We start from the raw sequence: 17,312 nt of genomic DNA on the forward strand, positions 1-17,312 counted from the left end.
ATAACAGAGCAGAAGCGCACCAACGAGGTGGCCTTTGTATCGGTGCCGCTTTTCTCTCTCTCTCTCTCGTGTGTGTGTCTGTGTGTGGATGCTTGGCGAAGTCTCACACGATTGACTTTTTATTTATTTATTTCTGGTAGCTTTGCAGCTTTCTTCAAGGGCTTCAAGTTTGTGTCGTTGCTGCCGTCTTTGCTGCGCTCTTCTGCGCGTTGAAAATGCTCGCTTTTCAAGTGCCTTCGCGAGGCCTAGTCGTCACTGCTCTGACGCGGGCAGGATGGATGAATGAATGAACAATGGCTACACCTGCACTGGCCGCACAACGAGCTGTAAGCGTACACCCACAGAGAAAGACGGAGATCAGGGAAGGAGCGGTGTGTGGCGTAGAAACAGTTCCCCGGACCTTCGGATTCGCAACCGCCTTCCTTTTGAGGTTTCTGCTATATATATTCCTCTGCTCTTCTCTCCTTGTTCTGCTCGTCCAAGGGGATAGGAGGGATGGGAAGGGGGGGGGGCGGGGTGGAGAGGCAGACGTAATTTCTGGGATCGCTGTCCCCGCTTTCACACCCACAAGAAACTCCTCTTTGTATGTTCCTTCTCCTCTTCCGGCGTTGCGGGAGGGGGGGGAGGAGGGGACACGTGTACGTATGCGCGCGTGTGTCTCTGTGTTTAGTTTGTCTGGGTCGTACCGTGGTGATGCACCCCACTCCCCCACCCTTACCACCGCTGCTGTGCACTTTCTTTTCGCTCCTTCTAAAAGGTTGAAGGAAGGGAAGGGAGGGGAGGGGGTCGTTGTCGTTGTCGTTGTCGTTGTGCACGTTATAGTGTGAGTGTCTGCAGAGAGTTGCTCGTTTACTCCTTCCGCAAAAGAGACAGAAGATAAATCGGGAGGGAGGGAGACGGTAGGGAGAAGTGAGGGAGCTCTGCAGAACGATCCCGCTCTGGGACGCAGATGATCAACACAACTATGCTGCTTTTATGTGTTGTGAGTGTGGTGAAGGGCTAAACGATGAAAGGTGGGAGTGGGTGCGGAAAGGGGGGAGAGAGTAGAGCAACAGCATAGGTTTTTTTTTCCTCCGAACGTGTCCACTCCCAGCCGTACCACAGGAGGTCACCCCCCACTCTCTACCCCGGGCTGTCGCAGGCCCCATCGCCCGGTGCCGCTGCGTCGTGGGTGCCTGGTCCTGTCTCCGCCGGGGGTGGGGTGGGGGGTGCGCGGCCTCCCCACACAGGGCGGGGGTGCCGGGCACCGGGGTGTCCCCCGTCACCAGGGCTCATTGAATGTCGCCGCGTCTTCGCTGCGCACACAGGCCTCATCTATCCTTTAAGCCGACGTTCGGCCAGGACAGGACCTCGTCTCACATGCAGCGACAGGAGTAACATCGACGGGACTCTGGTCAGACAGAACTCCAACATCTCTTTTCTGGGAGAGACCACAGGCAGACATCATGCTGCTCGCAAAAGGGGCCGCAACACATTTTTTGCACCGTCGCGAGTGTGCTTACGCTTATTGGTGAGGGCGCTTGCCGCGCAGTCCGTGTAGACAGTGCCGCCCACTCAGAACCACCCTACGAAGCGGTGCGCCGGTAATGCTTGCTTTCTCCCAGGCTGGGACGTGGGGAGCTGCATGGCGACACGTTGACTGAAACACAATTCGGAGGACAATGCACGCTACGTTGTCCTCTCGATTACAGCTACGCGGAATGGTGATGAGGGAATGAGAAAGTACCGTACAGGATTAAGCACCGAGGACGAGGAAGACATGGGTACGTGTCAGTGTCACAAGTGTAACGTACCCTGTCGAAGCACAAATGTGTCATCGTGCAAGGAAAACGCATAGGGAAAGGCTGGCCTTTGCACATGGTCATCTGCAGAGCCCCGGGGCTGGAAAAAATAAAGGGAGGGGGCGGCGAGGCTTCACCGCTTCGCCAGGCATTGAGTGGCATTGCGCGAAGGCGCACATAGAGGGAGGGGGAGGGGAGAGCGCTCCAGTCCAATCCGTTGGGGCTCGTTGGGGCCTGCACGCAGTCCTACCTCGCCTTCGGCCCAGCACCGTCGTCCACCTTCATGTGAGCGTGATCGTTGGTGATCCACTTTGTCTGATCCTCGTCCGAGTTTCGTTGACGAGTTTCGCGACACGCTCTGAGCCTCGCACGGTTGTGTTTTGCATTACCAAGACACATCTACGAGCTGCCACAACATCACACACAGAGGGAAACACAAGCTAGTCACCACCCTCCCCCTCCCCGAGCACATGCACGCCCAGAAACACACAGGTATACATACATATCTGTAGACTCATGCATAAGGAGAAGAAAAGACCTCTGTTGCACAGAGTGCAACAATAGAGAGGAGCACGAATGTGTACATGCGCGTGTGGGTTGCGAGGGCGCAGTCATGCAAAGTGAGTGTGTGTGTGTGTGCGTGTGTGTGCATACATGAGAAATAGGCTGGATTGTCTTCTTCCACCCTCACCTCTCATTCTCTCACGCAACAAGACGCACACACGCTCACAGACACAACAGCCAGCAGTCCACATTTTCCGCCTGCTCCCTCTCGTACGCGCATGCGCGCACATGAGACCAGGAGAAATAATGCATGCAAACACACAAAAAGGAGCACAGCAACGCCATACACTTGTTTTTACCACCATCACCACCCCACGCGTTCTCTCTGGTTGCCCCCTTTGTTGTCCTTCCGCAGTGAAGCCGTGTGGCTGTGTCGGCTAGAATGACCAACGTGGGACCCCGTACACTGCACGCGCGAATGGAAGAGGAGGAGGAGCAAAGGAAAGAAACAAAGGAGGCGCAGATGTGCTCTACACACAAGCCCATAGCCACATCGACGCAATCAGGGGTGCGGGGTATAATATCTACACACATGGGTAACCACAGAGGGAGGGAGGGGGGAGGGAGAGAGAGAGAGGGAGAGAGAACCTAAAAGCAAAGGATAAGAACTTCACATTCACGCGCATATTTGTGCATCGGTCCCTGCGCGATTTGGGCATATGCCGCGAAGGAGAAGTACGCACACACGTACACACCCCACCCACACGGCGATATAGGGAATCAACAAAGAAAGGAGCCACAGCCATAAAGTGACGCGCTGTACACACAGGCAGAGAGAGAGAGAGGGAGAGAGAGGTACACACACATATGTATATATATTCTTAGGCTATAAGCGTATTATCAGCCATTGCCCATCACACGCGCTTCTCTCTTCGTCTCAGGGCGTGCTCTCGTGATCAGGCTGTACCATCTGGCGCTGCTTCGACGGGGTGAAGTGCGGCTCAGCCGCTTCAGTGCGAAGTCGACACAGGGCGCGTTGACGGCGGTACTCGGCGAAGGTCCCACGAGGCGACACCGCGCCACCAGGAAGGCCACTGTACAACGGTATGCTCAACAGACGCTGTGACGGCGACGCACCGCCCTCACTCATCGATTCAGCCGAGCTCTGCGCCATGAAAGTCGCGCAGGTCCCATGTCGCTGCGGCAGAGGGCCATGAGGAGTCACGCCGCCGGATGTGTTTGAGTTGACGACGAAGGTTGTAGGCTGACCAGACTGGGCGGCAGGGATGGGGCGGTTGCGGTGGCGGTCCCGCCTGACCGCTTCCCCGGCGTTACACACGCGCAGGAACACCTGCTCGAGCGACACTTGCGACACGCTGTACTCCGTGACACCCAGCTCCCCCTGAGCGGCCCGCAGTGTCTCAAACACCTCTGATAGGCGCACAATCGGCGGGGAACTTTGGACCGCATTGGCAGTGCTGCGGCGACCGGCATACTCCGCGTTGGCTAATGGGGTCTGCGCAAACGGCATACTGCTCTGACTTCGCTGCTCCTGCAGGAGCTGCTGCATGGCGTCCGCCACGTCGCGGGTCGCCGGCAGAGTGTAGATGTACCGCTCGTTGTTGAAGGTGTCGATGAGCAGCGCCGATGGGAACGTCTTGAGCATGAACTGAAAGATGTCATCGGAGGTGTCGATGAGGTCGTTGCCGGCGTAGGAGGTGGACATGCGACGACCCAGCGCGGAGTTGATCGTGTTGCTCTGGTTGTTGCTGCTCAGGCCGTGCGGACTACTTGCGTTTGAACGTTGGCAGTTCGTCACAGGTGAGACGCCGTCCTCCGCTGTGGCGCGCTGATACTGCTCTTCGCGGCGTTTCTGCGCGCTCCGACGCCCCGCCGGCGAAACGCGCAGCGTCAGCTCATAGGCGTTTCGGGCGTACTTGTGCTTCAGGTGTGGCAGGTCGCCGAAGCAGCGTAGACCACCGTCTACCATGATACCGACGCAGTCCGCGAGGGCTTCCACTTCCTCCAGGTGGTGTGTCGTGAGAATGATGGAGCACTTGCGAGAGACGCGATCCAGAAAACGCCAGAGCAGGTGCCGCGCCAGCGGGTCCATTCCGGAGCTTGGTTCGTCCAGGCACAACACTTTGGGTGCCCCGATCAGCGCGATGGCCACGCTCAGTTTTCGCCGGTTGCCGCCCGAGAGCTGGCTGGGAGAGACATGACGATACTGCGTGAGGTTGCAGGTGGCCAGGAGGCTGGTGACGAGGTTGTCCAGCTGTCCGACGGGCACACCGTGCACCATGGCGTAGAGACGCAGGTGCTCCGTCACGGTGAGGAGGTCGAGACACGCATCGAACTGCGGGCTGTACCCAAGACACTCAGCTGCGCGCCGGCTCGAGCGCACCACGTCGTTGCCGCACACATAGGCGCGGCCGCTCGTCGGCTGCTGCTCCTGTGTGATGATGGACAAGACAGAGCTCTTGCCGGCGCCGTTGGTGCCGAGGAAGCCGAATACCTCACCGGCCATGACACTGAACGTCAGCGCACTCACTGCCACCTTGCGCGGCGCCTTGTAGACCTTGCGGAGATCGACAACACGAACCACATCACACGACTCCACCGTCGGTTCGATCTGTCGTTGGTGGGTTGGGCCGCGTGAGTGGGGGCGCGGCGAGGCAACGCTGATGAACGGTCGTTCCTGTTCGGCGAGTTGCTGCCGCTCGGCTTGGTAGACGGCGCAGCGTTCCTCCTCGACGTCGCTGTCCTCCTCGCCCCGCCGTAGCACCTCCGCCTTGTGCCACCATGGAGGCGGGTAGACCATCTGGAGCGGCGCAGGCTGCGTGGCGCCGTTCGTGCGGCTGCTCATGGGCCGACCACTCGTCAGCTGTTGTGGACTCTGCTGTGCCCCTGTAATACCCATCAACGTGGCCTCAGTTGACCCTACGACACCGCTTCCTACGTTTGCGTCCACTTCAGCAATCAGCGTCATGGGCAATGCATCGCCGCTGTTCTGAGCGCCAACCGGGAGTGGGGCCGCGTGCGCCGCTAGCTGCTCCTCCTCCTCCTCCTGTCGCTTGTGTGGAGAAGAATGGGCGGTAGAGACGACGACGCTGGCCTGTAGCGGGAGGCTTTGCAGCAACACTTTTGATTCCGTGGCCGCCACCGCTGCCGTCTCCTTGCCCCTGAACGTCAGAGAGCCATTTCTGTGGCTTCGCAGAATGGGCAACATAGCGCTTTGAAGTGAGGCGTTGGTGTCACCCGCTGCTGCCACAGTGGGTATGGCGACAGCCGCGCCGGGCATTGTCGCCTGCTGGCCTTGTTGGTCCTCCTTTTGCGTGCGATGTGGACAGCGCCGCCTCCCACCGGAGCAGCGGCAGCACTGCGCGGCCCACCAAACACGAATCCGGTCGATGACCGCGCGCCGGTTGGGGTGATCCCAGAGCAGCGTGATGGCGGCGAAGATTGGGGCCTCGATGGCCATGTAGATGTCAGGCCAGACCGTGATGGACATGCTCCACGCCGTCAACGACGGGTCCGTCATCTTCTTCTGCTCCAGCAGCGCCAGGTTGAGGATCACCTCACCAATGGAGTAGGGCGGCAGCAGGCGGAAGATCCATCGCAGCGAGTTCGACGCCGAGAGCGTTTTGTCGAGCAGACTCAACATGAACACCAGCATAACGCACAGGAAGCCCGTGATGAAGCTCACACCCAGCACAAAAATCTGCGCCGTTGTGTGCTCGGTAAAGGCAAAGCTCACCATGTAGGAGAAGCAGCAATAGCAAACACCATAAATGGCGAAGGCGGTAATGGTGGCCCCGATCGTCTCATAGCCAATGTACTCCGAGCGCTGGAAGATGGCAAAGATGACGATGATGAAGATCATGGACACGACGTAGGCGGTGAAGTCGAACAGGAAGTTGCCAAGCCAGTAAACGAGGTAGAAGAGCCCCGAGACAGTCTGCAGGTGCCGCGCACGCGACTCGTACTCCTTCACCACCCACGCCACCGGGTTAGCCGGCAGAAAGGTGAACGGGATCAGCACGATGACGCCAATGAGAATGCTGGGAATGGTGTTTGCTGTCTGCGTCGTCTTTGCGTCCTGCGGCAGTCCAGTCAAGCTCATCGTGTAGGTGGCTGCGGCCGCATCAGCACTCGTGCCGAGGGCGCCGAAGTATGCCAGCGCGTGAGTCATGTGCATCGCTATCGGAAGACTGTTGCGCGAGGAGGTGTTGTACAGGAGCGTGTTGACCTGCCGCGCGCCGATGACATGGGGATAGAAGAGGGTCAGGTACAGCTCTATGTAGGGGTCGCCGCACTGCAGGCTCATGAAGCGATTGCGGCTATGAGTGAGCCACGTGTCGAGCAGCTCTTTGGACATGTCCGTGGAATTGACGAAGTTGGGATCACTAAAAGACACCTCGCTAAAGTTGTGCCCATATGTGTGCATGTGTGCCACATCGCCCATGTAGTTTGTGCACCCCGACACCTGCATCGCCGACTGCACGCCGAAAGCCGAGGGAGAGAGGTGCAGCGTCCCCCCATTGCCGCCCTTCACCAGCTGCAGCGACATCGCCAGGAGGGTGCAAAAGACCGGGCAGACGATCTGAAAAAACTGCATGCGTGGGTCTCGGATGGCGCAGAGGAAGCGCTTGTATATCATACCACGCAGCTGCAGCCCCCACAGGCGCCAGCGCTGCGACGTGTGCTGTACCGCCCAGACCTGGTCGAGGTGACGGTCAGTGGCGCACTTGTAGAAGAGGGCCTTGTTGCAGGCATTCCAGCCCATCTCTGGTACTACAGCTGCGGTGGAGGCGGAGACAGGGTCGGTTTGCCTGGGGCTTTTGCTCAACATGGCCCCTGAGAGTGGTGGGCAGGACACTCTGCCTGGACGGTTCACGCAAGCCACTTCTATGGCCACTTCAGAGATGTCGCCATCTGAGATAACCGTTGTGGTGTTTCCCTGGTACTGATGCTGCTGCTTCTCCGTGACGCTCGCATTAGTGTTCTTGGCGATACCGGCGAGGCGTGCGTCAGTCGCATCGCCGCCATCGGGTTCAGCGGCAGCTATCGCCCTCGCGCCCAAAATGCTGCTTGGTGCCCAGCGTTGTATTGGGCTCGAAGCCGCAAAGTCGGCGATGGGGTCCTCGTCGCTAGCGCTGGGCCTCGCGTTGGTGCCGTAGTTCAGCGTCGATTCGTTGTTGAGGTAGCGCAGCGAGGCGCGCGACATGCGGCGATTCAACGGAGAAGACGTCGCGCACGCGACAATGGCGACTGGACTTCTGGGCTTATCGGTGCTGCCGCTAGCGTTCGGTGCGCCAAATGCTCGCATATCGGTTTTCTGACCATCGTTCTCACCGTCTTTGCCGCCGCCGAACTGCTCGCGTGCCGGCGCCTCGTCCGATGCCCGCTCCACTGCCACCTGTGAAGGCGGTGCGATCTGGTGCTCGACGACGCGCAGGAAAACATCCTCCAGCGTCGGCGCCCGCAGCGCGTAGCTGCGGATATGTAGCTGCCGGTTGCCGCGCGACTCCATATCCTTCAAAAACTCTGTCAGGCGTGCATCGGTGCTGAGTCGCAGCTCGTACTCTACTTCTGCATCTGTCTGCAGCACCAGGGTGGAATCGGGGAGATGCGAAATGACCAGTTGATGGAGCTCAGCCCACACTGCGACAGCCTTGGCTTGCCGGGCCGCATCGTCATACCCTTGCGTCAAGACGGGAGTGAGATCGAAGCGAAGCGTGTAGCCAACCCCCGCATACTGGCGCAGGAGCGCCGTGCTTCCCGCGCACTGCAGCGCGCCCTCCGCCACAATGGCGATGTTGTCACCAAGCAGGTCCGCCTCGTCCATGTAGTGCGTCGTCAGGAGAATCGTGTGGTACCGGGTCATGGCGCGCAGAAGGGACCACGTGTGGCGTCGCGCAGCCGCGTCCATGCCAGCGGTTGGCTCATCGAGGAAAACGACACGGTTGCGGCCCACAAAGGCGATCGCGACGGACAGTTTCCTCTTCTGGCCACCTGACATGAGCATCGGAATGGCGTCCATCTTTTCCTCGAGATCGACGGCACGGAGAACATCCACGACAGCGTCCTCCAGCTCAGCTCCGCGCAGCCCCTTGATCTTGCCGTAGAACTCGAGGTGCTCGCGACAGGTCAGGTCAGGCCACAGGATGTTGTGCTGTGGGCAGTAACCGATCTCTCGCCGCGCTTCAGCCACATGCCGAGTCATCGAGTAGCCTTCGATGAAGCATTCGCCGCTGTCGGGGGCCAGCATGCCGGTGATCATCTTGATCGTCGTTGATTTGCCAGAACCGTTCGGCCCCAGCAACACGGCGATTTCACCACGATACATGTTCCACGATACGTTGTCCACCGCCGCAAAGCGCCTACCGTTGCGCTTGAAGTACTTGCAGAGGTGATTGATGCAAACGCTGACATCCTTCTCATCGCCAGTCGGGGAGTTCCCACTTGCACTGTGGTCGAGGGCCAGCGCAGCAGTGACATCGCCACCCATCTTGCCGCTCTCGAGCTGCTCACTAGTTACTGTCACTGCATCTAGCGTCCTTGACGTGGCCGCCGTGCCAGCTGAAGGCTGAGATGCACTTCCATACTGGTACCTACTGAGGATACGCTTGCTGCAGCCGTAGGCGCTCTTCAGTTGCGCCCACAGCTCGAAAATAAAGAAGAGCGGGTGCCTGGGGGTGCCCCACTCTCGTGGCAGCACGGCATCGAGGTAGAGCATGAGGAGTAGGTAAAGAACACAGTCGCACGCGAGAATGACCATGATAAGGTACGGCTCGGGGTTGAAGTAGGGGCTTTGGAAGTGGGCCATGTGAAAGCCGCCGCCCGCCTCGACGGTGAAGACTACCTTCAGGAGCGAGGCGAGTGCGTTCGGAGAGAAAACCGACAGGCCGATGACGGTGACGCGGTTCGCTGCGCCCATGGCGAAGACTGGGATTGAGAGGACAAAATAGACCAGCGGCGACATCAGCGCCGCCATGCGAGCACGACTGAAGAAGGCAGAGACGAGGCCGCACAGCGGGATCAGGGTGAGGCAGTACACGAACAGGATAACGAAGACGGCGAAGGGGTTTGAGCGCGGCGCAATGACGGCGCACAGGAGAGCTGTCAGCAGAATCGAGATGAGTGCGTACTCGAAGAAGATGACCAGAAGAAAATGTATCCACCAGGAGGAGCGCTTCAGTCCCATAATACATATGGACTCCTGAATGCACAGCTCCTTCTCCAGCACAACGCGCTTTGTCACCTGAGCGAAGGGGTAGAGGAAGGACAACACCACCACGAAGGCGACGAGGGAGGGGGAGAGCGAGAGCAGGTACGGCGTCTCCGAAGCGATGGAGGGGTAGGAGGCGATAACGGGGTAGATCTCCTTGAGCGTGTACGGGTTGACTGCGCCGCTGTTAAGGTTGGCTAGCGTTCCTGCCTGAGCCTTGCTCTCGTAAAAGTATGTGTACATCACCTGTTGCAGTGACAGGAAGCCAGAAGCGAGGAACATGTCGGTACCGTCGTACGTGAAGCCTCCGCGAAACTCCAGCGATACCGTCGGCAGCGACAGCGACGGCAACGCGGAGCTATGCAGCTGCACTTGCACATCAAAGCCATCTGTAATGTCGTTGACAATGATTAGGCCCCAGGTGGAACTGCGCAACTCATCTGCACTGTTGACTTTTATGGCTGCCTGCGCCTCTGCGACTGTGTCAAAGACGCCGCCGTAGACGTACTCAAACATAGCGGAGTGGCTTTGAAAGTATTCAATCAGTGCCGCCGGCACCTTTGCAGCGGGGGCGAAGTAAAGGAGGCCCGAGTGCGAGATGGAGTCGAAACGAGTCGCGGAGGACACGGCGATGCCGACGCTCGAGAGCGCCGCCAGGGCGGTGCGGGAACGGGAGTCCTTGGCCAGGCCAGCCTTCTTGGCCATCCACTGGTGCACGATGATCGAGTCGAGGGACGGAAGCGCAATGAGGATCCCCATAAACGAGTCGACGTACTGCTTCACCACCGCGGCAGGGGTGACGAAGGGGCTAAGGTAGCACAGCCCATACACTGGAATGTCCGACTCGTCGCCGTCGCACACGTATGGGAAGTCGACGTGGGCACACAAGTCCAGGCCCTTGATTGGTCGCATCGTGTCATTGTAGCACAGGTATGTCCTGTAGTCCTTCGAGCTCAGCTGGTAGCTGTAGAGGGTAGTGGCTGTGAAGATGGTCTCAGGGATGGAATCGGCTCCAAAGGCAACGTTCAGGATGATAAGGAGAAGGACAAAGAGCAGCGGAGAAACGACCTCGGCGGTCATTATCAGCTTCTGGCGCAGGTACTGCCGCCTGGTGCGCTGGAGCAGCGCCAGGACCTGCGTGCACCGCGAGATGCGCACGCAGCCGGTCTGGGTGATCATGCTGTACGGCTCCAGCTGAGCTGCAGACGCGGAGAGCTTGCGTTGCATCTCACCCCCATAGCTTATCAACACAGGATCGCAGTCAGGACAGTTTTCCGCCCCTTCGCTCGGCCCCGTCGAGTGCGACTCTACGCTTGGCTCCGGTGGAAGAGAGAAGCGAACTTGTGGCTCGCGGCGTTCCGCAGCAGCCGGTTGTTTCTGTGCCACGATGGCAACAGGCGTGAGTGCCTTGGATCCAAACATGTCCTCGTTGTTACTGCTATTCGATGGCGTGGATGGCGAGGCGTGCTTCCGCACTGCAGGGAAAACATAGGCGTGTAGCGGAGGGAATGATGGAACTTGTGGGGCTGGAGCTGACAAGGCTGTTGCGCCAGTCTTCGCGCCTCCATCACCCTGGCGAGGGATTGCATCGCTGTTGCCCTTGCTCATCGACTGCGTCGTGCCGTTGGTGGTCTGGTTGCGTAGAGGATTCTCTGCAGATGGAAGCCTGCAGAGGAGAAGGGCTGTACTCGAGATACCGGTGTGGGGAGAGAGACGAGAGAGAGAGAGAGAGTAATATCAAAGAAGAAAGGAGCCTAGTTGAGCCTCTGGATCAGCACCAGCCCCCCAAGAGAATAAGCAAATTAACAGGAGAAGCCCCAGGCAATACACACCGAGACAGCACCAGCGCTTCGTGAACCAGGGAGGAAGGGAGGGAGAGGGAGGAGGCAGACGTGTTAACGCGACGTCCAACAACAGAACTTTGCTTTCTCCTTTGTGTTCTGCAGTCGACTGGCGGACTTTCGGCGTCGAAGTGTCGTCAGGTAAGCGGCGGATGCGAGCACACACCCACACGCAGAGAGGGGGAGAGAAGGGGGGGGGAAGGGGCAGTGCAAGCGAGGAAAATCCCATCAATGAAAATAACAAGATGGAAGAGAGGCGGGAAGTCTGCGTGTGTGTGTGTGTGTGTGTGTGTGTGTGTGTGTGTGTGTCTGCGTGTCTGCGTGTAAAATGCAGATCGCTCTCTCTCGCGCCCTCCCTCTTTATGGGTGTGTGGGTGCGTGTCTGGACACTTTCATTTCCTCGCCACTCTGAAGAATATAAAGGGGCAGGGAGAGAGAGAGGGAGGGGGAGGGGGAGGGAAAGTGTAGAGAGGAGGGAGAAACGAGCTCCGTCATCAGTGGCATACGCATACTCGGACAATCCCATACGGAGGGCGTGGGCGCGATCGGGCCGCTGACACCGAGCTGCAGGACTCAAGGTGATGCTGAGGTACGGTATGCAGAGTTTTTTGGATTGGTACTCACAAAAGTGCTGAATCACCCATTCGTCCGGATTTGCTACCTCGCCAATCCCTTGTCGCTTCGGCAGGCCGGGCCACGAACGACGCCTGTCGACCGGATTCTCTACAGCTGGTCGAGATCACGTAAGAGAGAGATTGACTGGTCTTTGATTGACTTCGGTATGACTTGCATGACTCCGAGAGAGACCCTTGCATGACGCGAAAAGCGCGGAGGTTTCATCCCCATGTAGATGGGGCTCTGCGCCCGGAGAAAGAGAAGGGGATAAAGACTCAGAAGCACACGCAGCGGTCCGCAGCTCTGCCGCATTGATGTTGTCAGCAGGGGGTGGACTCCCCCTTCCTTCCTCCCTTAAGCGTGATCTCATCAGAGCAGCTTGCTTTGTGCGTCGATTGACACACGTGGTATCTCCCTAGGTCCCCAGGCTGGCCTCAGTGTTGAGGTCGAGCATGGCCGTAGACGTTGGCAACAAGTGAATCACGTGTGGTTTGTTTCGTTTTGCGGGCCAGCACGTGCCATTCATGTCGCCTTTGCTTTGCCCATTGGCCGGTCGGTTGGCTTGCAAGTGACCCCCTGAAGTGAGGCCTTGTGTGACCCCACCTGGCGAAGCGTCGCCGTGTTGCCCTCAGGAGCCACCGAAACGTATGCGTTGGAATCATCACGACGTGCGCAGCAAACCATAATCGCCTGATGAGGTGCTCGAGTTGCTCCACTGCCATGTTCCGGGCTGAGTCGCTTCCTAGTTGGGCACCCCTTCTCTCTCCCAGAGAAACGGGCTGTACTTTGTGGCCAAACAGGGCTGTGGCAAACCCCGTAGGTGTGGAGAGGCGACTCGCTCATCGGTATTGGGAGCGACGCAGAAACTCGCTGGCGGCATTCCTGGTCGTGGTAGAAGGCGTGAGCAGTCGGGTCCATCAGGGCCTCGCCTTCAGCCCGAGGGGCGCCGAGAGCAAAGCCCCCGTTCATGCCGCGTTGGAGTCAAGAAGAGGTCAAGCGTCGCGCTTAGGGCATCTACTCTGTCCTTGATGTCGGGGTGAATGCGATGCCGTAGGAGGTGGAGAAGTTGATGAGAACACACCACATGATGCATCCTCCTGACTTGAAAAACTTGGCCTTCATCGTCTGGTAAATCCGCGTCCTCAGGTGCGCAACGGCCTCGTCACCCTTGAGGAGAGGATGCCACGCGCGGCAACGTCGGGGCCACGGTTTCCCTACCCCCGCCCAACGGAGCATCGAGAGTTCCCAGCAAATGAGCGGTTTGGCGATGGGCATCCGACTTGTTGGCCGTTTCGCCGCGCTTCAATGCGGTTGACTCGCAACACAACTCTCTGCGCCACTTGGCCGAGAGCAACGCCGTCGGCCTGGGGGGGGGGGGGTGGGCGCTCCTCCTGGGCCTCTCGGAGCCTTCTGTGAATGATTTGAAGAGCGCCTGTGGGTCGTCCTCGGTGTGGAGCCACTCGCGCTGTAGCTTGTCGAGAGGAGTAAGTTCCTGATGGTTCCCGATGTCCTGGAGCTCGTCTCACGATAGGTGATTGCTTTGTTCGCAGCAGGCGTTGGAAGCTGCTGCCCGATGCCTGTTCAGAGCCTCGGAGAGGCGCCTGCGGTGAACTCTGCCACTGAGCGCATGCATATACAACACTCCCCAGCGCCCATGGTTTGGCGGAGGAAGCAGAGGCTTGACTCATTCGGGCGAAAGATTTTGATGTGAAAAGACCGCCTTCCGTGGTCCTATTGGGCCAGGGAGATGGGATGCTGCTGGGCACCTGTGCAGTCCTCGTTGAGCTCTGTGAGAGACGCTATCCCGGCCTTATTGCGCCAGCCCGGGCACGGGGACTCCTGTTTGGGTCCGATCAGGCGAATTCGACTGGGTCAGGCCCCGTCTCGACCAGGAGCGCCATCGCCGAAGAGCGCATGGTCGGAATCGTCCGTTGTGGAGGGTGCTTGGCAGGGGGGGGAGAAGAGGGTGTAAGAGGTGGTTTCGCTGTGGCGCGCTAAAATGCGCTGCTTCTCCACATGAGACGGCGACAGAGGCTCACCATCCGTCTGTGCAAAGAGAAGAGGCAGAGGGTTGAAGCCCAGGAGATAGAGTAGCCCAGAGAGCGACTGGCAGACGACTGCAATTCACGATCCAAGACGAGCCTTCTCACCGCTCTCTGTCAGGGTGGTGGAGGTGAAGGGGGGGGGGAGGGAAATGGGAAGGAGGTGGAGGAGGACGGTGCTGGACAGCAGATGGTCCGGCGCAGACAGAGAAGAAGCAAAAAAGCGCAGGAACGGGAAGACAAGTGACCGTGTGGAAGGGGGTGGGCGGCACTGCACGTATGCCACGGAGAAAGATCAAAAAGGAGATGCTGCGAAGCCCACCCGCGCAAGGAGACGCTTCTTCTCTCTTCGCGTCTCTTTTAGGGTTTGTGTGGCCCAACTTGTATGAGATGGATGGAGGCTTCTCTGTAGAGCAAGCGGGAGCGAACGCGCCGGAGCCTCGCCCTCCTCGTACGCTTCACAGTAGGAGAGGAAAAGGCGGGAGACGGAGGGAGGGGAGAGAGCCCACCAGAGCAGACCCCAACAACAGCATTCCACGAAACGTGCACTGGCGCACACTCAGGCAAGCACAGAAGTCAGCCAAACACACAAGTCCACCAGAAGGAGCACCGGGAACGAAAGTTGCGCAAAGACAGCGAAGACGGCGGAGGACACGAAAAGGCAGACTACAGCCGGCCCCCCAACCGAAACGAAGGGAGCAGCCAAAGAGGGAGGAGGGCGGAGCCTGAAAGGTGAGAACGAAAAATAAATCAGCGCCTCATCGTCACACACACAACGCATCACATAGCGGATTTCGTTCGTTTCTTCTTCACTCTTTGTGCAGCTGCACCCGATTCCCCCCACCGCCCCGTCAGAGACGCGTCCATTTTCCTTTGCACTCCGAACGTGTCCACTCCCAGCCGTACCACAGGAGGTCACCCCCCACTCTCTACCCCGGGCTGTCGCAGGCCCCATCGCCCGGTGCCGCTGCGTCGTGGGTGCCTGGTCCTATCTCCGCCGGGGGTGGGGTGGGGGGTGCGCGGCCTCCCCACACAGGGCGGGGGTGCCGGGCACCGGGGTGTCCCCCGTCATCAGAGAGAGGAAGATATGGGAGAGGTGAGGAATGCGGGAGCGAAGCACCACACACCTGACCGTATTCGTTTTTTCTCTCTCTGTGTGTGTGTCGGTCTCGGCGGGCGTGTGGATGAAGAGGGGTAAAAGTCCAGCCGTCTTTCGTTGTCATGTCCGCCCTTCAGTAGCAGCAGTAGTGATGGTGGTGGTCCTACTGACAAAGGTGAACTGAAAAGACACGGCTGAAAGACATGGGGGTGTCAGAGGGTGTGGAGTGGACTGGGACAGTGGTGGTGGTGGTGGTGAGGGAGGGAGGGAGGGAGGGCGAGAAGAGAGGAGGCGAGGTAGTGCTCGAGATGGCGAAGAGCAGCGCTGTGCACGGCGTGGAGAAATATGGGGAGTAGTGGCGCGGTGGCCGCAGAGACTCCGGCCAACACGTACGCACACAGAGAGAGAGAGAAGAGAGAAGAGAAAGGCATGGAGATGAGCATACGACAACTCGATTCTTCAGAGCAAACTGCTGTTGGCTGAAGCCGTTTTCCTCGTTTGAAGTGGAAGTGCATGCAACGAGGACTGCATACGCGAAGAACCTCCCCCCCCCTTACACACACACACACAGAAAGCGAGCAGCAGATGATCGCTTACCGGATTGTGCTCACTTGTAGGCGCACCATCACCGAGTCTCAGGGTGATTTCCTTCTCTCTTTCTCTGTATGGATGCTGCGGCTGACAGATGGCCTGGAGAACACCGCTTTCAAGAGTCGCCGCCATTCCCATCGGGAACTCTTCTCCATCGAGAGAGAGAGAGAGAAACGAGGGTTCTTTTAAGCCGCGTGGGTGATACGCAACACCACATGCGGCATCGTGTCCGCCGTGTCCACACGCTTCAGCAGCTCCACCTGCAGCCTGCACGACTGTGCGGACTTTGTAAACTCCAGGTAGCCGCCATTCGTACCAAAGTAGTAGTCCTTCGACACGATGATCGCCGTCCCTGTGTGAGGCCGCAGCCAGCGATGCAAGACGCAGGCAAGCTTGTCGCACGCACCCTTGTCAAACGTGACGTCAGAGCCGAGGATGACGTCACAGAAGGCTTCGGAGAAAGCGGGGGAGGAGGCAGTGCCTTGGGATTCCCAAGACAGATCGACCCAGTCGCCGTGAACGAATTTGGCGTGCAGTAGCGCGGTCGTGCTAGAGCGGCCTTGCGACTGCTGGAGGCCTCCATTTGCGTGAACTGTGGCTGCCACGTTCGGCTTCGTGCACACATCGAGGACCTCCTTGTTGTAGTCCTGAAACGCCACGCGCCGCGCACCAAGGCACATGGCCGCCAGTCCGGGAAGTCCTTGACCGCACCCGAGCTCTGCGACCACCGCCGCTGCCTCAAAGAGACTGCGGTACTGTGCGGCGTGGTCAGCCAGGTACTGCACGAGCAACACAGCACAGGACCACACTTTGAGCCCGCCGTAGTATCGTCCTGGTATTACGTCGCGGTGCTCCCTGTTGAACGAGCTTGATGGCGTCATCTCTGTCGTCTGGGTGGCGGCCACGGATGTCAGGGTGTCCACCTCTGGAGAGGTTTGGTAGCAAAGCGTAAAGATGGCCTGTTGATTTGCGTCCGCGGATGGGGAGGCCTCGCCTGGAGCGCCATCTGCGTTTCCTGTCAAAGCTACACGAAACTTCAGCTGTAAGGGTTTGGTCGAGCGGCTGATCTTCACATTATTGCTAGGAGCCGCGTAGCAGTAGCCGGCAGCCCATTTGTTCAGCGTGTCGGAGTCCAGGGAAACCCACGGAAAGGTCGCTGTCGACGTCTTTGCGGGCGGCCACACCGGCGGTGAAGGCACCTCAGTGCCCGGTGTGGAGCTGGTAGAACTAGTAGTGTCCACGGTGGTGGTACCGCGGCACCTATCAGTCTCTCCGGCGGAGCCGAAGGAGAAGAAGAAGCCCTCAGCCGACGAGTCCATCTGCACCTTGATCGGTCACGTGAAGCTCCCAAGAAGAAGTGTGACGAGGGCTTGAGACAAGGAGGTGGTCGAGTAAACATAGAAGCCCATACAAACCACAGGAACAGTGATGATGGTGATGATGGGGTATGCGTACGTGCCGAAGTGTGAAGAGCAGAAGAAATACCCACAGGCGTGTTGAAGGGTGTGAGAGTGGAGGCAGCAGCAGCAGGAGTGTGTGTGTGTGTGTGTGTGTGTGTGTGTGTGTGTGTGTGTGTGTGTGTGTGCGTGCGTGTGTGGGAGGGAGGGA

General features: G+C 58.8%; 2 protein-coding genes across 2 annotated transcripts; both read right to left on the reverse strand.

The window, feature by feature from the left end:
* Positions 1 to 3,222: 3,222 nt before the first annotated feature.
* Positions 3,223 to 10,743, reverse strand: LBRM_15_0820 (ABC1 transporter-like protein; the record flags this gene model as incomplete). Its single annotated transcript, XM_001563480.2, has 1 exon — positions 3,223 to 10,743. One exon carries the CDS (start codon positions 10,741 to 10,743, stop codon positions 3,223 to 3,225), a length of 7,521 nt encoding a protein of 2,506 aa, XP_001563530.2.
* A 5,146-nt stretch (positions 10,744 to 15,889) lies between these two features.
* LBRM_15_0830 (conserved hypothetical protein) lies at positions 15,890 to 17,023 on the reverse strand (the record flags this gene model as incomplete). The annotated part of the gene is made up of 1 exon (XM_001563481.1): positions 15,890 to 17,023. One exon carries the CDS (start codon positions 17,021 to 17,023, stop codon positions 15,890 to 15,892), a length of 1,134 nt encoding a protein of 377 aa, XP_001563531.1.
* Positions 17,024 to 17,312: the final 289 nt, after the last annotated feature.

The sequence above is a fragment of the Leishmania braziliensis genome, chromosome 15 (genome assembly GCF_000002845.2).
Source record: "Leishmania braziliensis MHOM/BR/75/M2904 complete genome, chromosome 15".
NCBI lineage: Eukaryota > Euglenozoa > Kinetoplastea > Trypanosomatida > Trypanosomatidae > Leishmania > Leishmania braziliensis.